At 66.6% G+C, this 17,521-nt stretch overlaps 2 protein-coding genes and 2 non-coding genes across 5 annotated transcripts in view; 3 read left to right on the top strand and 1 right to left on the bottom strand.

Moving 5' to 3' along the window:
* CCM2 (CCM2 scaffold protein) overlaps window positions 1–734 on the bottom strand; it is a 48,627-nt gene extending 47,893 nt beyond the window's left edge. For both annotated transcript variants that reach the window (XM_062568660.1, XM_062568661.1), the window contains exon 1: window positions 519–734. In XM_062568660.1, the coding sequence (XP_062424644.1) occupies window positions 519–548 (30 nt within the window). In that variant the 5' untranslated portion in view covers window positions 549–734. The remainder of the gene's footprint in view (window positions 1–518) is intronic.
* A 1,919-nt stretch (window positions 735–2,653) lies between these two features.
* On the top strand, window positions 2,654–2,787 carry LOC134137650 (small nucleolar RNA SNORA9). The gene has a single exon (XR_009957738.1). It is a non-coding gene; the product is annotated as a small nucleolar RNA SNORA9 (small nucleolar RNA).
* Window positions 2,788–3,644: 857 nt separating this feature from the next.
* Window positions 3,645–3,778, top strand: LOC134137651 (small nucleolar RNA SNORA9). The gene has a single exon (XR_009957739.1). It is a non-coding gene; the product is annotated as a small nucleolar RNA SNORA9 (small nucleolar RNA).
* A 3,033-nt stretch (window positions 3,779–6,811) lies between these two features.
* Window positions 6,812–16,727, top strand: MYO1G (myosin IG). The gene is made up of 22 exons (XM_062567630.1): window positions 6,812–6,906; window positions 7,274–7,482; window positions 7,567–7,660; window positions 8,524–8,689; window positions 8,787–8,840; window positions 9,444–9,539; window positions 9,705–9,821; window positions 10,484–10,690; window positions 10,767–10,912; window positions 11,483–11,597; window positions 12,021–12,191; window positions 12,280–12,350; window positions 13,207–13,281; window positions 13,531–13,663; window positions 13,835–14,001; window positions 14,081–14,288; window positions 14,384–14,607; window positions 14,696–14,840; window positions 14,927–15,031; window positions 15,125–15,238; window positions 16,102–16,256; window positions 16,342–16,727. Exons 1-22 carry the CDS (start codon window positions 6,812–6,814, stop codon window positions 16,496–16,498), a joined length of 3,024 nt encoding a protein of 1,007 aa, XP_062423614.1. The 3' UTR covers window positions 16,499–16,727.
* The last annotated feature ends 794 nt before the right edge of the window (window positions 16,728–17,521 follow it).

Here is a 17,521-nt window from a genome sequence, read left to right as displayed (position 1 = left end):
TACACACACACACTGCACCTCTAATACAGCAACACAAGCAATAGGCAGGACAACACAGTGCTGTTAGAGACGACGCTTAAACTGTCATTAACTAGCTGCCTCACTAGCAGCTTCAGGAGAAGAAGCAGGATGCTAAACTAACTTCTGCCCCGAGGCCAGTGCCGAGATGCTGCCGAGAGCAGCAAAGAGAGACCCGCACCGTTGCAGAGCACGGGCCACAGCAGGAGAGGCTGCTGTCTCCAGCGAGGCCGGGCCGGCGCCGCTCTAAACGCTACGGTCGGTCGCACGGACGGAGGAAAAGGCGCCCCCAAGACCTGCGGGGTGGTGGTGGGGGGGGGGGGTGGAAGAAAGGCCCCAGGGGCAGCGCCCGGGGAGCCACGCTGCCGGGCTCCGGCAGGGCCGAGCCAGGAGCCGCCGCACGAGCCGTAAGAAGCGGCGCCGGCTGCGGCCGCCCCAGGGAAAGCGGCCCCGGGGGCTCCCCGCGGCGGGACCCCCGCCTCGGCGCGGCCCGCTCTCACCTTCTTGCCTTTCTTGCCCTCCTCCTCCATGTCTCAGGCGGCGGCGGCCCCGGCCCCCCCCGGGGCATCCCCGCAGCAGCCGTGCGCGCCCGGCCTCAGCGCGCGGCGGCGGCCGCGGCCCGCTGGGGGCTCCGCTCCCGCTCCCGGCCGCAGCCCGCCCAGAGCCGCCTCAGCGGCACCCACAACTTTTCAATCCTGCCGCCATCTTGGGCGTCGGCTTCCCGGCGTGCCCCGCGCCCCGCCCGGAGGACTGACGTCAGTCCTCCGCGGGCACGGGCACGAGGGGCGAACGGGGGCGGGGTGGAACGCGGCGCGGCGCATGCGCCCCTGACCCCCCCCCCCGCCACGCACGCCACTAGCCGCCGGCTCCGCTGGCGGACCCTGAAGCCCCGCCCACCGCGGAGATATCCCCGCCCCCACGGCTCAGCCCCGCCCACCTTCCGCTTTTCCTCTCAGCGGGGGCAGGTGGGCTGGCCCCGCCTACATCAGGCTGGCCCCGCCCCTGCACGTGGAGTCCGCGCTCGTTAGGCCACGCCCCTCCAGGCTTGCCCCGTCTGTGGGCGTGGCCACGCCGCTGCCTCTTGGCCCCGCCCCTGCCTCTTGGCCCCGCCCCCTCTCTCGGCCCCGGCGGCGGCCGGGCGCTGCGCGGGGTCGCGGGCGGCCCCGTTCGCCTGCCCGCACGGTGAAGCGGGCACGGCCGCCACGTTCCCCCCTGCCCCGGCGGGGCGGGCGGCCCCGGGAGCGCCGAGCTGGCGGCGAAGCCAGGGGAGGGGAGCGGGGAACTGGGACGAGGCGCCAGGATGCGGGGAGCTGAGACTGGGAGCTAGGGCTCGGTGCCAGAACAGGGGACTGGGCTGGAGAACGGGGAAGAACTGGGACTGGGACGGGAAACTGCGACTGGGGAGCGGGAGCGGGAGCGCGGACTGCGGTGCCCGTGTGGGCCGCCCCGCGCATGCGCGGGCGCCTCCGGCGGCGGCTGCGCCGCCGCCGGCCGCCAGGTGCCGCCACCACCCACGCGGGAGGGGCGGTGCGCGGAGCGCGCTGACGTCACGCGCTGGCGAGGCTCCGCCTACGGCCATGGCGGCGGCAGCGGAGGCGGGTGGAGCGGCCGGCGCCGAAACATCCGCCGCCATCTGCGGCTGGCGCCGCTCCGGGGGACCGGAGAGGAGCCGGGGGCTACGGCGGGGGCCGGCATGGCCGGCGGCGCTGCCCCGCCGCCCCGCCGGGGGCCAGCTGCGGCGGCCGCCGCGCCGGTGAGGCGCCGTTGGGCGCGGTGCACGCTGGGAAGGGTAGTCCTCCGGCGCGGCCGCGTGGGCCCGGGCCGGTGAGTGAGGCGGGAGGGGGGCACCGTGCCGGGGGGGCTGCACCCGCCCTGAGGGGACGGGGACGGTCACCGGGTCTGGAGAAGGGGTGCGGGGGGAGGGGGGTAAGCAGGCCGGGGGGGGGGCTCTCTGCCCTCCAGGCCTGGGGTGGGGAGTTCAGCGGGGCTGGGGGTCCCCCGGGTGGGCAGTGGATCTGAGTCTGGGGGTCGGGTGGGGGTCTCACCCACGCGGGGCGCTGCGTGTGAGCTGCTGCGCATTGCCCGACCCCATGGTTGGGGCCGCCCTGCAAAACGGGGTGAGGGGGGTGCTGATGGTGCACCCCAAGGGCTGTGAGGGGCCACGGTTAGCGGCTGCACCGCTAGCAGTTGCCGGAGAGCAGTCCCCTCCGATTCTCTCCCCTCAAATCAGGCTTCAAAAATGGGGTTTTAAGCCTGTGCAGCATTGCCTGGGCTCTCGTGTAGCCGCCAGCACGTGGGGATCCTTGGGAGCATCTGTGTTTGGCTATAAACGCTCTGTGGTTTGCTCGCTAGCACTACACGGTCTCTGCAGTCTCCTGCACCCCTGCTGCCACACCGTTGCGGCCGTTAGAGGGAGTAGGTTTTTTTTATTATTATTTGTGGTTTTCAAAGCTTTCCGGAGTGATGCACTGCAAACCCAGCGCTGTCCTGACTCATGCTCTTCTGTCTCTGCAGGGCTGGGTGCTCCTCTCCATCTGGAGCTGCTTTCCATCTCCTGCTACAGCAATGAGTCACGCTGCTCAGCCGCAGAGGTAGGGGAGGTTAGGTGTGGCCAGCTCCTCTTGCTGCCACCTTTCAGCAAGCCTTCCAGCGTGGCGGGGTCTGGGGTGACCCCGTTCATTCCTGTAGCGCTTGCCAGAGCAGCCCTGGGATGGTTTGAGGCCTCTCTCTGCTCTCCTCAGGGGGAAGCTATAGAAATCCCAGACATGCCCCATCACATCCCAGGCAGAGCTGTGTGTTGGTCAGTCAGCTACTTCTCTTTAACTTACTCCTAGCCCTGTGCCAACCTCTGGCACTATAAACGGTGTTGTGTGCTGTTACGGACGGTCCAGGTGGCTGCGCTGGTCTTGCTGTGCTGTCCTCGGGCACAGTTGAGCTGGCTTTGTGGAGCGCAGCGGAACTGGTTGCTTCCTTCTCTGCTTTTCTTCTGATAACAACCAGTTTTTTTTCCTCTGCAGTTCACAGCCTCCTTCTCTGCTGGCAGCCTGGAAGGATGTACGAAGCTGCTGGAAATGGGCAGGTGCGTGAAATAGGCCTGTCCTGAGAGGATTTTCTTCTCTGTTCCACTTCGTCACTGCAATTTGTCTGTGCAGGCGACTGTTGAGCACAGCCACGGAGGCCCCCTTAAGTTAGCAAACAAAATCCTAGTAGGGTGGAAATCTCACCGAAGGGCTGTGACTCGTGGATGGGCAGAGGTTGGCTTGTGTTCCTGCAGGTAACGGGAAGGTCTGGCTGATGCTCCGACTCCCAGGCATGGTGCTCCATGGTTTCAGCCCTTGCTCTGTCTGCGCCTTCCCTGGATGCGGTGATCCAGGCAGGGACCAGAGCCGAGCTGCTGTGGTCAGCGTGAGGCTCTGCATAGAGAGCCTCAGAGCCCGCTGCACTGCACGTCACAGCCTGCTTGCTTAATCCAGCTGGGGCTGGGGCTGATGCTGCGCTGGCTGCGGTAGGTCACAGCTCTAGGGGGGCCGGCGGGCAGCCCGGCCACGGCTCTTCATCGTGTGGGCTCGAGCACTGGCAGACCGGACGCCTGCGGTGCTCCGGAGTCCGGCAGCCTCCATTCTTTGCCGCAAGCCTTCCAGCGTGGCGGGGTCTGGGGTGACCCCGTTCATTCCTGTAGCGCTTGCCAGAGCAGCCCTGAGGTGGTTTGAGGCCTCTCTCTGCCCTCCTCAGGGGGAGGCTATAGACATCTCAGACACGCCCCGAGTGCTGGCCCCGTGGGTCACCCGCGAGACGCCCAGTGGTGACGTGCCGCTAGGCACAAGTGCTCTGCCGGCTGGCCTGGCTCTCCAGGGCTCTGCGTGCTGCGGAGGCACCGGCGTGCCCGGCCATTAACGGGGCTGCGACCTCGCCTCCCGCCGCAGGTCCTGCTGCCCCCTCAGCGCTCCGAGGGGCTGTGCCAGCCTGGGGGGAGCGGGGCCGTGGCCCTGCCAGCAGGAGTGCCTGAGTGCCGCGCGGATGGGAACGGCTGGGGCTGGTGGGGACAGCCCTGGCTGGAGGGCCGGGGCAGAGGGGAAGAGCAGCCGGCAGTGGGGTGGTGGGGGTGGTTGGGGGCGTGAGTAGATCTTGCAAACATCTGTGCACAGACCAGCATCATCTTCCTGCCCTGCAGAGCCAAGAGGATGAGAATGGAGTTTCCCTTCATGTCTCACCTGGGATGGCATCCTGCAGACAGGAGATGGAAGAAGAATGCGAGCAGAGGAGGATGAGGAAGTGGGTGAGGATCAGCTCTTCCCAGCGGGGCAGGTCTGACGCAGCTTGAGCCCCAGCAGAGCCCCTGCACGTGGTCTCTGCACGTGGCTGCAGAGTTTTGCCACAGCCCTGGCCTGCTCCAATGGATTTCCTGCAGAGCTTTAGGTCCTGGTCTCTGCACCTCAGGACTGTGAGGAAGGAGGACTTGGGCGTCCTTCTGCCCCAGCTGCTCTGCTCTCTGCTCACGCCCTGCCTCAGCAATGTGGTTTTCAACCTACCCCACCGAGCTGCCTGCGACAGGCCTGCAGTTCCTCGGGTCGCACACTGGATCCATGAGCTGCCTCGCAACCCCAAAGCCGCAAGTGAGGCGGCGGGTAGTGCTTGGAGCCGCAGCGGGGCTCCACTGGCTCACGCCGGGGACGGGACAAGCCTTTAGGCTGCATGGGGACTGCGCAGTCTGTCAAATTTTAGCATTAACGGAAGAGAAATGCAAAGAGCATCTGGACCAACAGCCCTGGCAGTACTGCCAGGGAGGCTGCAGCAGTTAAACGCGCTGGTAGGGGAAGGTTTAACCCGTTGCCTGATCTCGCTCGTTGTCTGCATTGCCGAGCCCCGCGTTAGCAGGCTGCAGGCAGTGAAACAGCGTTTCAGTTGCTGCTCTTGAACTTCAGGAAACCATCTTGCGGCCTGCCCTGGAGGGTGGATGTGCAGGGGCCGCCTCTGCCTCTTGCCCCAGCCTCCGATGTGAGGCTGCAGGCCTCTCTGGGGAGGATGCAGCAGCTGTTTGCAGAGAGACTTGAGGAAAACCGCAGGAACTGAAAACCCTGGGAGCCTTTCTGCGTTGCTCCTCGTTTTGGAGGTAAGGATGTTTTATGGTCATTTGATGTAATGGGAAATAATCTGCTCTTTAAAAACAAAGCCCTCTGCCATGGGGGATGTCTGTGAATGCGGATTGCCACATTTCCCGTTGCGTGCAGAGCGATGGCTGTAACGGTGGCCGTGAAGCGCCAGGTTGGAGCCCTTGAGCAGCTTGTGGTTCAGCCCCTCTGCGTGTTTTTGTGCCTCGGCGTTGCTGTGCTTGGGGGGGGGGAGCTGCCTGTGGAGCCCCCGGGGCAGATCGAGGGGGGTCCCTGGCTCAGGTGCACTGCGGTAGCTGCCGCCCGCGCGCTCCTAACAGCTGGCGCGTTCTCTTGCAGCTCTCGTTGGCCTTGGCACTGCCCGGCACGGCACTGGGCGGAGGAGGCCTGGCCCTGCTCCGGAGAAGCTGTGCGCGCTGTGGACGGGCAGCGGGAGGCGATTCCTGGCCTTGGAGGTCTCCCGGCACTGGGAACAGACACGCCCAACGCGGAGGTGCCTTCAGATGGTCCTGCTGAGGGCTGGTGCCCCAGTTAACACCAGCAAAAGCCCCAGTGAGCAAAGGGAGACGCTGGAGATTCCCGGGACCAGTTTCCTGCCCAGCCCATCGGTCATGGTTTGGGAGCGAGGGGGTTCGGATGGGGGCTGCCTGGGTCCTTGGAGCGCGGATGCTCTTAGCTCGGCAGCGTGGCCGCTCTGCCCGGCGCCGAGGACAGCGGGGGCAGCTGGGGCGTTGTCGTTCCGGGGTTGGGTGAGACGTGTTTAATGCTCCGCAGCGCGGGTCGAATGAATAAATACGAATTCCTGGTGTCTCGTTGCAGTCCTGCGTTCCCTGCGCTATCGCAGGCTCTGTCCTGATCGCATCTCTCGGATCCCTGATCCCACACAGCTCCCGGGCTTTTCTTCGGGCAGTTCGGAGCCGGCCCTTCCCCTGTGGGTGGTTCCCGCCCTCCGGGGTGGCCGGAGCCTTGCGGCTCCAGGCCGGCAGGGCGAGGAAATGCCTGCGGAGCTGTCCCTGCTCCCTGGGGTTTCTCTGCCTCCGCAGCCTTTCCTGATCCCAATCCCAGCCCTTGGGGGGCAGGTGGGAGGGCGCGAGCAAGCGGGTAGCGCTGCTTTCCCCCCAGTAACCAACCAGCTCTTGGGGATCTCTCCAGCCCCACCGGGTGCTCAGCACCCTGGGGCAGGATGCGGCCGGGCACCGGAACGGGCGTGTGCAACCATGCCGCAAGCGCCGCTGCCTCCGGAGGGAAGTGACGCCGCGCAACCGCAGCCGATGCCGCGGTCTGGGGAGATGAAGAGGGGGTCGCTACCCTGCACCCCCCTCCCCATACCCCTTTCCCATGACCCACTCCAGAGCCTGGGTCCCACCCGTGTCCCTGCTCCCCGGTGCCCCTGGGGTGTCCACTCTCCTCCATGGGGCTGGGCACCAGGGGGGCTCCAGTGCATCGCGGGCAAGGTCAACCCTCAGGGTGCCCCTCGCTCCCAAAACACGTCACCGCCGCAGGCGCCCGCTCTGGTCGGTCCACAGTGCCACCCCACCCCGTGGTCGCCCGTGGGAGGTGGTGATGGGGCAGGGCCACCACCGTCCCGCGCGAAGCACGGCGCCTGCGCTGCGGCGGCGGCACAGGAAGCCGGCAGGGCTCGGGGAAGTCCTCGGCCCGGTGCCTGGCGGCTCAGCGGGCGCAGCATGGCGGAGCAGGAGAGCCCCGAGTTCGGCAAGGCCGACTTCGTCCTGCTCGACGAGGTCACCATGGAGCACTTCATGGAGAACCTGCGCCTGCGGTACGGCGGGACGCGGCCGGGGAGGGCTCTGGGGGAGGCCGGGGTCCCTTGGGTGCTCCCTGGGCCGGCGCGGGTGGTGCCTGCCGGAGCTCCCCCGGCTCGCCGAGGCCCCTGCTCTGCCCGTCCCGGCGAAGCGCTCGGGACCCTCGCGCGGGGCGGGAAGCCTCGCGGGCACCAAGCCGCCTGCAGGAAGCATCCGCCCCAGCGCCGGGCCCTGCTGCCGGCAGAGGGAAACCGAGGCACGCTCGCCGGGGCCAGTCGGTTAGGGTCAGCCGCCCGGCTTCCCGCGCCGGTGTCTGGGGAGGGGGAGAGCCAGCGGCCGGCCGCCCCGCGCGCCCTGCCCCACGGCCGGCCCCGTTGCGCGCAGGTTCTCCCAGGGCCGCATCTACACCTACATCGGGGAGGTGGTGGTGGCGGTGAACCCGTACCGGGCGCTGCCGCTGTACGGCCCCGCCGCCGTCGAGCGGTACCGGGGCCGCGAGCTCTACGAGCGCCCGCCGCACCTCTACGCCGTGGCCGACGCCGCCTACAAGGCCATGAAGCGCCGCGCCAAAGACACCTGCATCGTCATCTCGGGTAGGGTGTGCGCCAGGGGGCGGGTGGGTGGGGGGCGCCCGTGGGTGCCGGCCTCACCGCCCCCCCCCCCGCCTGCCTCCCCAGGCGAGAGCGGGGCGGGCAAGACGGAGGCCAGCAAGTACATCATGCAGTACATCGCCGCCATCACCAACCCCACGCAGCGCGCCGAGGTGGAGAGGTGGGTCAGCGCCCGTGGCACTTGCCCGCAGCCCCCTTGGGAGCTGCTGCCCTTGCCTGGGTGGTCAGGAGGGTCCTGATGTTTCCCATGCCCATAGGGGTGGTGCATGGGTCTCTAGGGTGCTCCATGGCAGGGTGTGGGGAGTCCTGAGGTGCCCCATGCCCATGGGGGTGGAGTAAGGTTCTTAGGGTGCCCGATGCCCATAGAGGCCGTGTGGGGTCCCTGGATGCCCCATGCCCGTAGGGGTGGTGTGAGGTTCTTAGGGTGCCCCATGCTCATAGAGGTGGTGTGAGGTTCTTTGGGTGCCCCATGTCCACAGCAGTTGTGTTGGGGTCCCTGGGGTGCCCGATGCCCATAGCGGTGGTGTGAAATTCTTGGGGTCCTCCAAGCCCGTAGAGGTGGTGTGGGGTTCCTGAAGTTCCCCATGCCCATAGGGGTAGTGCAGGGGTCCCTGCAGTGTCCCATGCCCGTAGAGTGGTTGTGGGGAGCCCTGGGGTGAGTCCTGGGTGCCCCATGCCAAGTCAAGATGTGGGGAGCCCCTGTGATGCCCCATGGCCATAGAGGTGGTGCAGGGGTCTCTGTGGTGCCCCATGGTCATGACAAGGCAGAGTCCTGGGATGCCCCATGCCTGTAGAGGTGGTGTGGGGAGACTTGTGGTGCGCCATGCCCATAGGGGTGGTTGTGAGGTCCCAGGGGTGTCCCATGGCAGCTGGGGTTATGTTGGGGTCCCTGGGGTGCCGTGTCCTGTGTCCATCAGTGTGGCAATGCCTTGGGACTGTGCAGTGCCGCGCCACACCTGCATGCCGTGCCATGCTGTGCCATGCCTGCATGCCACACGTGATGTGCCACGCCGTGCCACGCAGGGTGAAGAATGTGCTGCTGAAGTCCAACTGCGTCCTGGAGGCCTTCGGCAACGCCAAGACCAACCGCAATGACAACTCGAGCCGCTTTGGCAAGTACATGGACATCAACTTCGACTTCAAGGGTGACCCCATGGGTGGCCACATCCATAACTACCTCCTGGAGAAGGTGCGGGAGCAGGGCGCTGCAAAGGATAGGCCGGTGGGTGCACCCAGTATGACCGCTGTGGCATCGCTGGGCACCCACCCCCTGCTCCCTCTTCCAGTCCCGCGTCCTCCAGCAGCAGCCAGGCGAGAGGAACTTCCACTCCTTCTACCAGGTCAGCCGGGCGGGATGGGGTGGGATGGAGACAGATGGGATGGGAGGGGGTGCGATGGGATGGGATGGGATGGGATGGGGATGGGACAGACAGGATGGGATATGGACAGGTAAGATGGTGTGGGACATATGGAACTGGATGGAATGAGATGTGACAGGATGGGATGGGTTGTGAGGGGACAGGATGGGATGGGGTGGGATGAGACACCTAAGACAGGATGAAAAGGGATAGGGCAGAATGGCATCAGATGGGATGGAATAGGACAGGATGGGATGAGATGGAACAGGGTAGGATGGAATGGGTTGAGATGGGATAGATGGGATGGGACAGGATGGGACGGGATGGGAACAGATGAGAGGGGATGGGATGGGGTGGGGATGGATGAGATGGGACTGACTGGGACAGGACAGGCTGGACAGGACTGGGCCAAGATGTGGTGGGATGGGACAGAACAGGATGGGATGGGACCAGGTGGGTCCAGGCAGGGTGAGCCAAGCCAGGGAACGCCAGGCAGGGCGGGATGGAGGCAGGGGTCCGCATCCCAGTGCCCCCTCCGTGGCCATGGGGGCGGTGACGGGCCCCACGGCTTCCCCTTCCCCTCAGCTGCTGTGGGGAGCCCCCGACGCACTGCTGGCCTCGCTGCGCCTCCAGCGCGACCCCGGGGCCTACCGCTACACCCGCGAGGGCACCGCCGGCAGCGTGAGTGGCCGCAGGACGGGGGAATCGGCCGGGGGGCGCCGCGGCGCTGTGCTGCGTGGCGAGCGTGACGAGTGCGTCGGGGCTCAGCCCTGCCGGGTGCCGGGGAGCGGGGGATCCCCGGGCACCCTGAGCCTCTCCTGCCGCCCTGACCCCCTCCATACCCAGGCTGGGGGTGACGACGCAGCCAGCTACAAGGTGGTGGAGGATGCCATGGCGGTGATTGGCTTCACCCCGGAGGAGATCAGCTCTGTGTACAAGATCCTTGCTGCCATCCTGCACCTGGTGAAGTGCATCCCGTCCCATCCCGTCCCATCTTGTCCCATCCTGCCCCATCCCATCCCATCCTGCCCCATCCCATCCCATCCCATCCCATCTCATCCCATCCCATCCCATCCCATCCCATCCCATCCCATCCCATCCCATCTCGTCCTATCCCATCCTGTACCATCGTGTCCCATCCCATCCAATCTCAACCCATTCCATCCCATCCCATCCCATCCCATCTCGACCTATCCCATCCCATCCTATCTTGTCCTGTCCCATCCCATCCTGTCCCATTCCATCTCATCCCATCCCGTCCCTTCCAGTCCCATGTCGTCCTGTCCCATCCCATCTCATCTCATCCCATCCCATCCGGCCCCATCCCATCTCATCCTGTCCTGTCCTTTCCCATCCCATCCCATCCACTTCCATCTTTTCCCATCCCAGCTAGCGCCAACTACTAGAAACCAGTACATCCCCATACAAACCAGTGGAGCCCAACACAAACCACCACAGCCCGTCACAAACTAGCACAACCCCATACAAACCAGTACAGCCTGGGGCTGCCCAGTGCATCCTGGAAGGGATGGCGTGGGACCCAGTGATGCAGGTGTCCCCACAGAGCCATGGGGGCTGTGGTGTCCATGCGTCCGGCCACCAACGGCGCCTCCCGGGGGTCCCAGGGCAACGTGGCGTTCGTGGCCGAGGGTGAGGCGGCGGTGGTGGCGGACGAGGGGCTGCTGGCCGTGCTGGCCGAGCTGACGGCCACGGCGCCGGAGCGGCTGCAGCAGGCGCTGCTGGCCCGCACCGTGGCCACCGGCGGTGGTGAGCTCATCGAGAAGGGCCACAGCGCCAAGGAGGCCGCCTACGCCCGCGACGCCTGTGCCAAGGTGAGCCCGGGGACCGGGTGCCCCCGGGGGACCTTGATGTCCCCAGGCCACCGGTGATGTCCCCCACCATGCCCAGGCCATCTACGAGCGGCTCTTCGGCTGGATCGTGAGGCGCGTCAACACCGGCATCTCGGCACGGGACTACGACGCCCGCCGGCACGGCAAGAGCACCGTCATCGGCGTTCTCGACATCTACGGCTTCGAGATCTTCGACACCAACAGGTGCCCCGCGGCGGGGTGGGATGCGGGGAGCTGCCCAGGGTCAGCGTGCGTGTGGCTGTGCCACGTGGGACGTGCCGAGGGCACGGGACTTCACGGGATGTGCAGAGGGGGCAGGACCACGAGGGACGTGTGGAAAGGACAGGACCCAGCAGAGACACATGGAGGGGACAGGACACAAGGGATGTGTGGAGGGAACAGGGATACAAAGAAGGGATGGGACCATAGGGGACAGAGGGAGGGGACAGGGACATGCAGAGGGGACAGGACTGCAATGGACACATGGAGGGGTCAGGGCCACAGGAGACGTGGAGAGAACCTGACTCGGCAGAGACACGTGGTGGAGACAAGTCACACAGAGGAGACAGGACCACAGGGGATACACAGAGGACATTGGACCCCAAAGGACACATGGAGGGGACAGGGCTGCAGGAGGGACATGTGGCAGGACATCTGCACCATGGGGGTGCACAGCAGGTGCCTGGATGCCCACGGGTGCCATGGAAGGGACAGGGCACAGGGTCATGGGGGGATGGGGCCATGCACGGCAGGGACTGACCCTGCGGTCCCCAGCTTCGAGCAGTTCTGCATCAACTACTGCAACGAGAAGCTGCAGCAGCTCTTCATCGAGCTCATCCTGCGGCAGGAGCAGGCCGAGTACCAGCGCGAAGGCATCACCTGGCAGAGCGTGAGCGGGGACATGGGGACACAGGGGCGCTGGGGGCATCGCCTGGCAGAGTGTGATTTGGGGGGACACCAGGGAGGGCATCACATGGCAGAGCGAGATTTGGGGGAGATTGGTGGGGATGTTGGCTGGCAGAGAGAGATTTGGAGGGGGGAACACCAGGGGCATCACCTGGTGGAGCATGATTTTGGGGACAGTGGTGGGATTGTCACCTGGTAAAGCAAGATTTAGGGGGGCACCAAACATCACCTGGCAACACATGATTTCTGGAGACACCGGGGAGAGCATCACGTGGCAAAGGGCAATTTGGGGGACACTGGTGGGGACATTGCCTGGCAGAGCGAGAGTTGAGGGACACCAGGGGGGACATCGCCTGGTGGAGCGAGGTGTGGAGGGACGCAGGCGCCCCTTACCCTGTCCCTGCAGATCGAGTACTTCAATAACGAGCTCATCGTGGAGCTGGTGGAGCAGCCGCACAGGGGCATCCTGGCGCTGCTGGACGAGGCCTGCCTGGCGGCGGGCACCGTCACCGACACCCTCTTCCTCGACTCCATGGACACCCGCCTCGGCCGGCATCCCCACTACACCAGCCGCAAGGTGCTGGGAGGGGAGGGATCAGCACGTGGGGTGAGGGGCATGTAGCAGCTGTGGGCATGGGGTCTAATGCCCCGATCCGTCTGCCCAGCTCTGCCCCATGGACAAGACCATGGAGTTTGGCCGGGATTTCCGCATCAAGCACTACGCCGGAGACGTCACGTGAGGGGGGCCTGGGGAGCCATGAGGGACTATGGGGGTAGAGGGGGCCATAGGGCACCTTGGTGGGCCATGGGACCTTAGGGGACCATGTGGAATTATGGGTGTCTGTTAGTGGCCATGGAGCTGTGGGGAAGGGCCACAGAACTGTAGGGTGCATGAGGGATTTACGAGGGGTCATGGGGAGCCATAGGGTGCCATGGGAGACTACAGCATCTAAGAGTGTCATGGGGCCACAGGAAGCTGTAAGAAACCATGATGGGCCATGGGGGACCATGAGAGACTACTGGGGGGTCACAGGGGACTGTATGGCACCATGGAGGACCATGGGGCTGTGGGGAGCCATTGGGAATCGTAGGGGACCATGGGGGATTATAGGGGTCCATGGCTGGCCATGGGGAGAGGCATGGGGAGACGCAGGGATCATGGGGGGCCGTGGGGACCTTGGGTGGCTGTGGGGAGCCATTTCAGACAATGGAGGGTCATGGAGCCACAGGGAACGATGGGGGTCTGTGGGTGGCCATGGGGCTGTGGAGGGCCATCAGGAGCCATGGGGGACTATGAGGGTCCTGGGGGACCTTGGAGGGGCCATTTGGTCCATGGGGGAACATGGCAGAATGAGGGGCCATGGGATTCCCCCAGGCTCCTGTGGGTGCTCCCCAGGCGCCCACCTTGCCCCCCTCCATGGGGCTGGCCTAGGCTGGGTGCCCATGTCCCAACAGGAGGTTCTCAGCCCCCCGCGGCCCGGGCTGGGGAGGCAGGGCTGCCTGGACACCTGGGTCCCTCGGGACACAGCTCACCCCAGGGCCAGCTGGCAGTGCCCCCAGCGCAGTGTCCCCCCCCCCCCCCCCCCCCGCAGGTACTCGGTGGAGGGTTTCCTGGACAAGAACAAGGACACGCTCTTCCAGGACTTCAAGCGGCTCTTCTACAACAGGTTTGGGGACAGACCCTGCCAGAGGCTGGGGACATGGGGTGGGGGGGGGGAGGCAGAAGATACTCTCATGGGGCTGGGGTCACCACTGTGGGGTGGAAGAGGCTGCTCTGGGGCAGGGGGGAAGAGCCATCGGGCAGGAGTACAGCAATGGGGCAAGGGGGGAGTGCAGCCTCCGCCAAGCCTCTGCCGCCCTGGGGTGGCCATGGGGTGCCCAGTGCCACCAGCCGTGTGCCAGCGCCCCGTCCCCAGCGCCGACCCCGTGCTGCGCGCCATGTGGCCCGACGGCGAGCAGAGCATCACCGAGGTCACCAAGCGCCCGCTCACCACCGCCACCCTCTTCAAGAACTCCATCGTGGCCCTGGTGGACAACCTGGCCTCCAAGGTAGCGTCCCCGGGTCAGGCTGGCGTGTCCGTGTGCCACCTGGGCATGTCCCAGTGCCCCCTCCCCCCAACCCCCAGTGTGTCCCCATCCCGGTCGAGCCGTCCTCGAGCCAGCCGGGCTGGGGGGGGGTCACCGAAGCGGGGCACAGCGGCGGCCGGCGCGTGCCCGCAGGAGCCCTACTACGTGCGCTGCATCAAGCCCAACGACGCCAAGTCGCCGGAGCTCTTCGACGAGGAGCGCTGCCGCCACCAGGTCGCCTACCTGGGCCTGCTGGAGAACGTGCGGGTGCGGCGCGCCGGCTTCGCCTACCGCCAGCCCTACGACCGCTTCCTGCTGCGGTACGGCCGGGCCGGCGCCGGGGCGGCGAGGGGGGGACCCGCTCGGCCGCCCGACCCACCACCGCCGCCACCTCCCCAGGTACAAGATGACCTGCGAGTACACGTGGCCCAACCACCTCATGGCCACCGACCGGGAGGCCGCCCGCGCCCTCGTGGAGCAGCACGGCTTCCAGGGCGACGTGGCCTACGGCCGCACCAAGGTCTTCGTCCGCACGCCGCGCACCCTCGTCTGCCTCGAGCGGGCCCGGGCGCAGCTCATCCCCATCATCGTCCTGCTGCTGCAGAAGGTGGGTCGCCCTCGGGCCCGTCCCGCCGCCGGGCGGCTTAACAAAAAAAAAAAAAATAATAATGACAACCAAACGAGCGAGCGAACGCCCGGCAGGCCTGGCGCGGCGCCCTGGCGCGGAGGCGCTGCCGCCGCCTGCGCGCCGCCGCCGCCATCGTGGGCTTCTACAAGCGGCACAAGGTGAAGGCCTACCTGCGGGAGCTGGCGCGGCGCTTCCAGGGCGTGCGCGCCGCGGCCGACTACGGCGGGAGCGTGGCCTGGCCCGCGCCGCCGGCCGTGCTCGCCCGCTTCCAGGACCACTGCCAGCGGCTCTTCCGCAGGTAGGCGCCGGCGGCGGGCGGGCGGGCAGACGGGCGGGCGCCCGCGTGCCGCCGCCGCCCTCCCAGCCCGGCTCCTTGGCGCTCGCAGGTGGCGAGCGAGGCAGATCGTCAAGAACATCCCGCCCTCGGACGCGGCCCAGATCCGCGCCAAGGTGGCCGCCATGGGGGCGCTGCAAGGGCTGCGCAAGGACTGGGGCTGCCGGCGGAGCTGGGCGCGCGACTACCTCTCCTCGGTAAGGGCCGGCGGCGGCCCGCCCCGCGCCGAGCTCCGGGCACGCGGCCGCGCCGAGGTGCCGACCGCCCGCCCGCCTCCCCGCAGGCCGCCGAGAACCCGGGGCTGGCGCTGCCCTTCGCCCGCCGGGTGCAGGCGCTGCGGGACGAGGTGCACTTCGGCGCCGTGCTCTTCTCCTGCCACGTCCGCAAGGTGAGGGCTCCACTGCCCGGCACGGCCCGGCACGGCGCGGCGCGGCGCGGCACGGCTCCCCGACTCCGGGTGAGCCCCGCTCTGCCACCGCAGATCAACCGCTTCAACAAGAGCCGCGACCGCGCCATCCTGCTCACCGACCAGCACCTCTACAAGCTCGACCCGCGGCAGCACTACCGGGTGATGCGGGAGCTGCCCCTCGGCGCGGTGAGACGCGGCCCCCCGCGCCTGGCCCTGCGGCCCGTGGCCCGGATCCCCGTGTCTTGGTGTCCCCGTGTCCCTGGCTCCCAGTGTCCTGGCTCCCGAGCCCCTGGGGATCCTGGTTCCCAGTGTCCTGGCTTCCAGGGGGTCCCTGACTTCTGGTGTCTTCGTGTCCCCGCTCCTGGTGGCCCAGGTCCCTGTGTCCCGGGTCTTGCTGTCCTGATGTTCCTCTCTCCCTGGATCTCACTGTCCCAGCTCTTGGTGTCTCAGCTCGCTGTATCCCTGGCTCCCAGTGTCTCATGTCCCAGTGTCCCAGCTCCCATTGTCCCAGCTCCCTATATCTCTGGCTCCTTCTGTCCCAGGTCCTGGTGTCCCAACTCCTGAGTCCCCAGGACCCCAGGCTTCCCACATCCCTGCATCCCAGATCCCCATGTCTTGGTGTCCTGGTGTCCCTGGCTTCCAGTGTCCTGGCTCCTGAGTCTCTGGGGTTCCTGATTCCCAGTGTCCCAGCTCCTGGGTCCCTGGGGTCCCTGGCTCTTGGTGTCTTGGAGTCCCAGCTCCCAGTGTCCCAGGTCCCTGGGGTGCCTGGCTGCTGATGTCCCGTGTCCCACTGTCCCAGCTCTTGGTGTCCCAGCTCCGTGTATCCCTGGCTCCTGCTGTCCTGTGTCCCGGTATCCCAGGTCCTGGTGTCCTATGTCCCTGTATCTCTGGCTCCTGATGTCCCACGTCCTGGTGTCCCAGCTCCTGGGTCCCTGGGACCCCTGCCTGCCACGGTCCCAATGTCCCAGGTCCCTGTGCTGTGGGCATCCACAGCCGGGTCTGGGAGCACAGGGCACACTGTGGCCCTGACGCCCGCGCACGGCCCACAGGTGACGGGGCTGAGCGTGACGAGCTGCCAGGCGCAGCTCGTGGTCTTCCACATGCAGGGCCATGACGACATGGCCGTGTGCCTGCACAAGATGCAGCCGGCGGGGGACAACCGTGTGGGCGAGCTGGTGGGCGTCCTGCTGGAGCACTGCCGCACGTGAGTGGGGCCGTGGGGGCTGGCAGGTGCCCAGGACGGACGTGGCCACCCTCGGTGGTGCCACGCTGAGCCCGGACTCTTGCAGGACCAAGCGGGAGCTGCAGGTCCGCGTGTCCGACTGCATCCAGCTGAGCCTGCGCGGCCGCAGGCGGCTGCTGGCCGTGGAGACCCGTCCTGACGTGGTCACCCCTGACTTCAGCAAGAGCCGAGATGGCTTCGTGCTCTACTGGCCCAGCAGATGAGGGAGGGCGGGGTGGGCCAGGAGCTTGGCTGAGGTGTCCTCAGCCCCAAGCTGGGAGCCACGGGGGCCCCCACACCGGGCCGGTGACACGGCCGGGTCCTACCGTCCTTGTCCCACTGCAGCGCTGGAGACAGCATAGCCCTGGCCCCATGGCCCCTTGTCCCCCCACCCCCACCCTGGGACATGGCAAAGCCTTTGTGCAGAGTGGGAATAAAGATCCCAGGATGAGAGCATGGGAGTGACCCTACCTGGGACCCACAGCAGCATCCCTGGCACAGTGACCAGGGTGCCCACAGCAGTCCCCCATCACAGCTCAGGCCACTGCTAGCCCAGGGCAATGGCTGAGCAGTGGGGTCCTAAAATTGGCTGTAGTGGGGCAGGACTGGTGTGGGGAGGGATGGGGTGGGGTGGGGCGGATGGAGATGGGGTGGGATGGAGTGTGGTGGGGTGGATGGAGATGGTATAGGGTGGGATGTGACGGGATGCAATGAGATAGATGGAGATGATATGGGATGGGATGCGATGAGAAGAGAGAGATGGAGATGGGATAGAGTGGGGTAGGATGGGATTGATGGATACGATGTGGGATGGGATGGGATGAGATAAGATGGTTGAAGATGGGGTGTGATGAGATGGGATGGGATGAGGTGGGGCAGGATGGATGGAGATGGTATAGAATGGCATGTGATGGGATGGGATGAGATAGATGGAGATGTTGTTGGATAGTACAGGATGAGAAGAGATGGATGGAGATGGGATGGAGATGGAATGGGATGGGACGGAGGGATGGATGGGGATGGGGTGGGATGGGGTGGGGTGTGAAGGTGGGGCTGTGCCGCCTGGACCACCCTTCTGCCCTGGCGCCTTGGCCAAGCGGGGACCCCCAGGCACCTCGCTGAGGCCAGCGAAAGGCAGGCAGGGCCCGAGGGCTCATCCGGGGAGAGAGGGACCCCCGACGGCCCCCCGGGGCCACCCCACACCTCCCTCGCTGCCTCGGGCCCCCCGACACCCCCGAGCGGGCCCC

This window comes from Rhea pennata, chromosome 2 (genome assembly GCF_028389875.1).
Source record: "Rhea pennata isolate bPtePen1 chromosome 2, bPtePen1.pri, whole genome shotgun sequence".
Classification (NCBI taxonomy): domain Eukaryota; kingdom Metazoa; phylum Chordata; class Aves; order Rheiformes; family Rheidae; genus Rhea; species Rhea pennata.
The sequence above is the reverse complement of the archived record's forward strand: the minus strand, read 5'-3'. Positions and strand labels throughout refer to the sequence as shown.

Excerpts from the sequence above, each read along its gene's own strand:
- MYO1G (XM_062567630.1), top strand. The coding sequence starts at position 6,812 with ATGGCGGAGCAGGAGAGCCCCGAGTTCGGCAAGGCCGACTTCGTCCTG. Across the intron at positions 11,598-12,020 it reads AAGGCATCACCTGGCAGAGC|ATCGAGTACTTCAATAACGA; the intron begins GTGAGCGGGGAC and ends CTGTCCCTGCAG. Across the intron at positions 12,192-12,279 it reads CCCACTACACCAGCCGCAAG|CTCTGCCCCATGGACAAGAC; the intron begins GTGCTGGGAGGG and ends CCGTCTGCCCAG.